The sequence below is a fragment of the Dendroctonus ponderosae genome, unplaced genomic scaffold, assembly GCF_020466585.1.
Source record: "Dendroctonus ponderosae isolate FM_Combo_2020 unplaced genomic scaffold, Dpon_F_20191213v2 Dpon_F_20191213_8, whole genome shotgun sequence".
Taxonomy (NCBI): Eukaryota; Metazoa; Arthropoda; class Insecta; order Coleoptera; family Curculionidae; genus Dendroctonus; species Dendroctonus ponderosae.
Genome location: NW_026019016.1, coordinates 12,724,699 through 12,732,579, shown reverse-complemented (window position 1 = coordinate 12,732,579; position 7,881 = coordinate 12,724,699). Strand labels below are relative to the sequence as shown.

The following is a 7,881-nucleotide window of genomic DNA, read 5'->3' as shown; positions in this document are numbered from 1 at the left end:
GATTGGTGTTGCTGAGCGTGGAAGTTCGTTATAAACGGAAAGTGAATATACAACTATCCTAAAAAGTAATATCCGGAAGTTCGTTATAAACGGGTTTGTTATAACCAGTAAAAAATGCGTTGGTCTTTATGGACGACGTTTCAATTAAAGGAAAAAAGTTCGTTTTAACCGAAAGTTCACTATAACCGGGTTTTTATAAGCGGACTTTACTGTACTATACATAATACTTTCTTTTAGGGGCTTTTAACTTGGTATTTCTCTAAACAAATGCTTATAACTGTTTCTCTTAATAGTTTTCTCATTCAGGACAGTTTGTCGGCATTATCGTTGTATATTTGAAATCAATTCAGTAGCGTTTTTCAGGTGGTAAAATTATTTGAAAAAGCTGGCCAAGTATCTATGTTGTATTATCTTTACTATGTTGTGGCCACCGCATTTCTTTCCCTGATATCTATTTTGGAACCGATGTATGATAAGCACAGAGTTTTTTCGGGAAACGCTACGGTTTCCCCCGGAAAAACGCCTCTGCCCTTGTGGTTTCCTTATGATGTCCAGGCGCATTATTGGGCAAGTAAACTGGTGCTAATGGCTATCGAAAATGCGACTAAAGACTGATTTATAGGAGACATTTTTCCTGACAATTTTGCTAGTTTGGGCAGTGGTGCTTTTTCAAGTCGGAATGGACGTTCTGTTTTTCTACTTTATCCGAAGTCCGGTTATTCAGTTGGAAATTCTGCATCATTATTTGAAACATTTCAATTATTACACTGCACGGATTAGTGTGGAGCCAGGAAACGTTGCATCCAACATCATGATGAAAAAGTGCATCGAAATGCATCAAAAAGTTATCAAGTAAGTGCGGAACTAATGCCGAACTCACCCGCCTGACGAAGACTCGTTTGTAGGTTTGTGGACATTTTCAATGAGAACTTTAGCAACATTATGGTGTTGGATTTTGTTCAATCGTCCCTTCGCCTTGCTTCTATATGCGTCGTTATAACAATGGTAACTATTTCGATTCATCGTTTTTTTGTTTATAAATGAAGCTTCCGTTTCAGACTGAGTCAGTTACAGTGTCTAGTTTCGGTTTTACGCTAATTTACTTATGGATATCAATAATAAGGGAATATTATATTTACCATTCAGGAAATGAGATAATTTTCTTGGTGAGTGCAACTCACTAACTAAAGTCCAAAAGTTTAATAAAAAACAATGTTCATAGAGCTCGGAATTGGTGCACTCGGTATATGAGACAGATTGGCACGAAGAAAACCGCCAATTTAAATATATGGTCGCAATGTTTATGGTAAGGGCTGGCAAGCCCTTAAACATAAAAATTGGCCCTTTTGGTAGCTTAGGCTTGCCCGCTTTCCTCTCTGTAACCGTTCGAACACGCAGATTTAACCATTTTTTAACCACTTTTCTTCAGATTCTGCGAGCCAGTTTTTCGTACTTTTCACTTGTGACTGGAACTCAACAGTTATAAATTACTCCACAAAAACTCATCGTCGAATCGTCAGTAGACGAAGGAGAAACCCACACAAATAATTGTACTAATTGACACTAAGCACTAATAATATTTTCAGAATATGATAGTTTTAGCGTTAAGTGTTGCAAGGGTTTAGCTGATTGGGGTGAATAAAGCACAGATTTTTTATAACAAAATCTAAAACATCTATTACAAAATATAAAATGGGGACTTTAGGCCCTTTATGGCTGCAAAGGTCCTAACAGTGTACAATGGGGAAACGATAGGCAAATTTATTTTTACAACTATTTCCCAGATCAGTTAGAAAGGGGAAAGTTGAGATTGAAAGTATGAGAGTGTATAACTGATACAATTTTATGCAAAAAACTTGAGGAGTTTTTGGGCTTTTAAGCGATAGTGAAAAATAAACCGTTTTGCATGCACAAGTGGCGTGCATCTTCAGTGAAAGCCAAAGTAGTAAGAATTTTTACGACAGCTAAAAGCCTGATGAATCCTCCAGTTTCAAGCGAAGTTATTCTTAAATTCACCTCAGGTCATGAACAATATCAACCAATGGAAAACATCTTCTTGTTAGCAACTGGTCAATTTATTTATGTATTTTATATTTATTTAAATATAAATTATATGTCGAACAGCAATAGATTTTAAATTTTAGACAGTGACTTAATTTCCAGTTAAAAGTCCCCTTAAACCCACTTTTGCATGTTACACCCTGTATAAACTTGAAAAATTAAAGACCTAAAATGGAAACAAAATTAGATAAATGCAAAAAGATTTGCAAAGCGCATTTTTCAGTTTTGATGCAAAAAAGCTACCGGCAAAATAAGAGCAATTTTTCTGAACTTTTGCTACTAAAAACTGAATTTATGTGGGGCAAAAGAAGTTCCGGAACATCGTGAATATTACAGATTCCTTGATGCATCACCCTGTATATATAGGCAGATACACTTATAGCAATGGCTGTTGCTATAGCGTATCATTGAGTTATTTAGCTAATTACGAGTTATCTAGTTATGATTACCATTATACAACCCATGAAGATAAACATTTGGCTTAAATTGTACTGACTCTAGTTTACGGGTATTTTTCATTAAAAAACTACACCACACGTCTACACATCTACCAACAATCTTTACAATGAGCTTGAGGAAAATTGGCTGCATTTTACTCAAGATCGCAGTATCTATCCGAGATAGATTCAATTTCTGCACATGCTAGAGGAACGGAAGGCATTCGTTCATCTAGTCGGATATCAAAGAAAACGGCGGCATATTGAATGGAAAGAAGGCACAATTCCATTAAATTTGCCAACGAAAAAATGGGGAAAATTGGAGAGTTTTTGTGACAAAACGAAAAAACTTGGAAAAACTGTCCATTTCCCACAAATATCTGCGAACCTCTTTGATAATATGGAGGTGCTTCAATTAACTACATGTACATTTAAGGCTACAAGTTTTATACACTACTTGGCTAATAGACGACTCTTATAGGAATATGAAAAATCACAGATCAGTACCTTTTGTGGCCAGTGTATCTGCCACAAAAGGGCCTAAAGGTGTACATTTTTTAAATGTGAAAACCTTTTAAAACGAAAAAACTTAGACTAACCATTCGATCGTGTAGGACCTCACCACTCCTAATTCTGGTCAAACTTCGGTGCCTCCACAGTAGGTGAGGGCGTTATTTGGCTCCGCCTGCCACATGATTCGCCATCGCTGCGTTAAAGCACAATGAGAACGGCGCAAATGTTGAGCAAAAATCGCGCTTACCTCTACACAGCTGCCTGGAGTGATGGCGAACTTATACAGAATGTAGAGCGGGATGCAAACGATGGAGGAGGCGGTTAAAATGTAGCCAACCTGGAGGCTCCACGCCGGATACTTGTACTCCTTGCCCAGCATTTCTTCGTGGTTTAGCAGCGAGCAAACGAAGATGATCTGGAAAAGGTTCAGTTTGCCCACTGCCAGACTTGGGAGGCTGCCTTAAACTCACCAGCAGGAAAACGGGGCTGATGTACTTCCAGCAGATCCTCCAGAAAAGCCCCGGCCGTTTGCCGATCATTTGCTCGATATCCCTGGAAAACCTGTCGGTTCCATACAGCCAGAAAATGCCGGCGGCTTCCACGAACACTATGAAGAGGATGGCCAGCCCTGGCCCGTAGATGTTCAGCATATTGACTAGGTAGACGCCGCCCTAGGGAGTGGGGAAAATCACCCAAATCCTCCCAAATAGTGCCGCAATATCTACTTACATAGGTGGTAGTAGGCAAGGCACATATGTAAATCCCTAGGAGAAAAACAGCGACGAAAACCTCCCGATGCCTGCCCAAAGTGCGCGGGTACTCATCACAGAGCGCTGTAATCATCGCTTCCAGACCCCCAAAGGTACTATCCAGGCCCAGGGTGATCAGCATCAGGAAGAAGATTATTGACCAGAACACCGAGCCACTCATAGTGGCGATCGCCTCAGGGTACACGATGAAAACTAGGCCGGGACCTGAAACGCATCCATTGTTCATCTGCAAACAATTGCTGTTTTCCATGAGTTAAAACGCACCTTCAAGGCCCACTTGTTCGATGCTCTTGTGCTGCACATGTGCCATGTACCCTAGCACGGAAAAAATCACAAACCCGGCCAGGAAACTGGTCAAACAGTTTATAGTACTTGTGATCACTGCGTCCCGATAGCAGTTGTTGTTGAACTTGTTGTAACTGGATAGGGCCAAGAGGGTGCCGAATCCAGGGCCGAGGGAGAAAAAGATCTGGGAGGCCGCATCGATCCACACTTTTCGATTGTACAACTTGTGCCACTCTGGTGTCAGATAGTATCGGATGCCTTCCATAGCTCCAGGCAGTGTCACGCCACGAGCCAGCAGGATGATGAGGACCACGTACGGGGCCAACGCCGTCACCCATACGGCCTAAAATCCAAGAAGAGGTAAAGGAAAGAGCATGACAGTCTGTTTATATACAGGAAAGCTTGCAGGATGTTACGATTTCAAGGTTTTTAACCAGTTTTCTTGGAGCAGTTGCTCCAAGAAGTCACACCTTGAAGTACTAGATCGCGCTTAACGAACGCAAGTAGTGGGTGGACACTATTCCATAGACGATATCGATTCGGCATTAACTGCTAAACCGATCAAGGCCACTTAAACATCCGTATACAGGGCGAGAAAAAAGTTGGAGCCACTTGAACCCAAACAAATCCTAAAGGAACGCGTACAGATACAACTTAACGACTTTAGCTAAATTTGTTGGGAAAACATCTTTAAAAAGAGACAAATATAACTTGAACACTCTGTATATTATAGCGAGAACTTGGAGGACTTTTTTGGTAACTCCTGGCAATTTCTGAAAGGTTCTTCCCGGTAAAATGGGGCAAGAAGTCATCCTTTGAAGAATTAGATCGCGCTTAAAGAACGCAGGTAGTGGACACTTTTCCATAGACAATATCTCAAAAATGGTTGATCTGCGGACTTTTCACTAAGTCAACTTTTTTGTTCGCTATTAATTGCAAAACGGATCAAAGCCACTCAAACATCAGTATACAGGTCGAGGAAAAAGTTGGAGCCACTTGAACCCAAACACATCCTAAAGAAACCCGTCCAGATAAAACTTAACGACTTTAGCTAAATTTGTTGGGAAAACATCTTGAAAAAGAGACAAATATAACTTGGACACTCTGTATATTATAGCGAGAACTTAGAGGACTTTTTTGGTAACTCTTAGCAATTTCTGAAAGGTTCTTCCGGGTAAAATGGTGCAAGAAGTCAGCGTTTGAAGTATTAGATCGCGCTTAAAGAACGCAAGTAGTGGACACTTTTCCATGGACAATATCACAAAAATGGTTGATCTGCGGACTTTCCACTAAGTCGACTTTTTTGTTCGGTATTAATTGCAAAACGGAACAAAGCCACTCAAACATCCGTATACAGGGCGAGAAAAAAGTTAGAGCCACTTGAACCTAAACACATCCTAAAGAAACCCGTCAGATTGAACTTAACGACTTCAGCTAAATTAGTTGGGAAAACATCTTGAAAAAGAGACAAATATAACTTGAACACTCTGTATATTATAGCGAGAACTTAGAGGACATTTTTGGTTACTCTTAGCAATTTCTGAAAGGTTTTTCCGGGTAAAATGGGGCAAGAAGTCAACGTTTGAAGTATTAGATCGCGCTTAAAGAACGCAAGTTGTGGACACTTTTCCATGGACAATATCACAAAAATGGTTGATCTGCGGACTTTTCACTAAGTCGACTTTTTTGTTCTTTATTAATTGCAAAACCAATCAAAGCCACTTAAACATGCGTATACAGGGCGAGAAAAAAGTTGGAGCCACTTGAACCCAAACACATCCTAAAGAAACCCGCCCAGATAAAACTTAACGACTTTAGCTAAATTTGTTGGGAAAACATCTTGAAAAAGAGACAAATTTAACTTGGACACTCTGTATATTATAGCGAGAACTTGGAGGACTTTTTTGGTAACTCTTGCAATTTCTGAAAGGTTTTTCCGGGTAAAATGGGGCAAGAAGTCACTCTTCGAAGTATTAGATCGCGCTTAAAGAACGCAAGTGGTGGACACTTTTCCATAGACAATATCTCAAAAATGGTTGATCTGCGGACTTTTCACTAAGTGGACTTTTTTGTTCGGTATTAATTGCAAAACGGACCAAAGCCACTCAAACATCAGTATACAGGGCGAGGAAAAAGTTGGAGCCACTTGAACCCAAACACATCCTAAACAAACCCGTTCAGATTGAACTTAACGACTTCAGCTAAATTAGTTGGGAAAACATCTTGAAAAAGACACAAATTTAACTTGGACAGTCTGTATATTATAGCGAGAACTTGGAGGACTTTTTTGGTAACTCTTAGCAATTTCTGAAAGGTTCTTCCGGGTAAAATGGGGCAAGAAGTCACTCTTCGAAGTATTAGATCGCGGTTAAAGAACGCAAGTAGTGGACACTTTTCCATGGACAATATCACAAAAATGGTTGATCTGCGGACTTTTCACTAAGTCGACTTTTTTGTTCGGTATTAATTGCAAAACGGATCAAAGCCACTCAAACATCCATATACAGGGCGAGAAAAAAGTTGGAGCCACTTGAACCCAAACACATCCTAAAGAAACCCGTCCAGATTGAACTTAACGACTTCAGCTAAATTTGTTGGGAAAACATCTTTAAAAAGCAAAAAATATAACTTGGACACTCTGTATATTATAGCGAGAACTTAGAGGACGTTTTTGGTAACTCTTAGCAATTTCTGAAAGGTTCTTCCGGGTAAAATGGGGCAAGAAGTCATCCTTTGAAGAAATAGATCGCGCTTAAAGAACGTAAGTAGTGAACACTTTTCCGTAGACGATATCTCAAAAACGGTTCATCTGAGCGCTTTCCACTGAGGAAATTGCAAAAAATCAAACCAAACATCTGAATACAGCGCGACAAAAAACTTGTCGCAAAAACTATCGCATGAAAAATATGAGAAACGTCGTCCAGTTCTGATTGTAGAAAATGCAGCTAAACTACCCTGTAAAAGAATCACTCTTTACCTCCCGTAAAAGCTGATAAAAACTATTCATCTTCTCATCCTCTACTGTAAACGACTAAAGAATCAACAGCTCCTGCTGCTCTCAGCTCACTTACCTTTCCCGTACTCTTCACTCCCTTCCACAAGGAAAAATACACTAAAATGAACACGGAAAACACACTGAGTGCCAACGCCGGCTTGATCGGGCCCATTCTATTGAGGCCATCGGATTTATACTGCTCCAGAACTTCCCTCCTGAAAAGGCCAGAAAACATTCAACCGGTTTGAAAAATAGTTCGCAAAACATACTCGAAAAACTCTTTGGCTGGCGTTGTAGAATTGAGGTTTGGTCGGATGGCTGTGGCAGTGACCGGCAGGCAATCTATAGTGTTCCATTCGTTTGTGCACTTCGTCCATGGAAGTTCGCTGGTGAAACTGGCCACTAAATAGTAAACCGCCCAGCCAATGATTGTGTTGTAGTACATGCCCATGTAGATGTCGATCAGGCAAATTGCATAGCCAACACCTGCAAAAGTGGGGCAAAAGCGTAAAAACCAGCTGAAATTGACTTTTTCCCATTTTCTAATCGACCAAATTAAACACACTCGATTGAATGGGGGGGCTGTTAATTTAAACCTCGCAAAGGAAACACAATGGTCTCTTCATGTAGTCGAGTGCCTCATTGTTGCTCAATCGCCCATTTGCTTGATTTCCTGCTATATCCTGATTGCTTACATACGTAGTCAATTCCAAATAAAAATTATCTCCTGGGTTTCAGTCATTTATTGTCTTTATTTATCAATTAAAATACGTTTCGGTGTATTTTTCCACCATCATCAGTTTTTACGTGTAGCGTTGTT

General features: G+C 40.1%; 2 protein-coding genes across 3 annotated transcripts in view; one reads left to right on the top strand and one right to left on the bottom strand.

Annotated features, from left to right (window-relative positions):
- LOC109539437 (odorant receptor 43a) overlaps positions 1-1,670 on the top strand; it is a 3,671-nt gene extending 2,001 nt beyond the window's left edge. Inside the window, exons 2-6 of one of the 2 annotated variants that reach the window (XM_048669389.1) lie at positions 364-852; positions 906-1,005; positions 1,059-1,166; positions 1,223-1,378; positions 1,430-1,670. In XM_048669389.1, coding sequence (XP_048525346.1) covers positions 680-852; positions 906-1,005; positions 1,059-1,166; positions 1,223-1,378; positions 1,430-1,486 — 594 coding nt within the window. In that variant the 5' untranslated portion in view covers positions 364-679 and the 3' untranslated portion in view covers positions 1,487-1,670. Of the gene's footprint in view, positions 1-363; positions 853-905; positions 1,006-1,058; positions 1,167-1,222 lie in introns of both variants that reach the window. The other variant, XM_048669388.1, reaches the window with a different exon arrangement.
- A 447-nt stretch (positions 1,671-2,117) lies between these two features.
- LOC109539512 (sodium-dependent serotonin transporter) overlaps positions 2,118-7,881 on the bottom strand; it is a 17,971-nt gene continuing 12,207 nt past the window's right edge. Inside the window, exons 5-11 of the mRNA XM_019907291.2 lie at positions 7,331-7,547; positions 7,138-7,276; positions 4,046-4,409; positions 3,741-3,985; positions 3,482-3,682; positions 3,259-3,426; positions 2,118-3,204 (exon numbers count right to left, since the gene is read on the bottom strand). Coding sequence (XP_019762850.1) covers positions 3,136-3,204; positions 3,259-3,426; positions 3,482-3,682; positions 3,741-3,985; positions 4,046-4,409; positions 7,138-7,276; positions 7,331-7,547 — 1,403 coding nt within the window. The 3' untranslated portion in view covers positions 2,118-3,135. The remainder of the gene's footprint in view (positions 3,205-3,258; positions 3,427-3,481; positions 3,683-3,740; positions 3,986-4,045; positions 4,410-7,137; positions 7,277-7,330; positions 7,548-7,881) is intronic.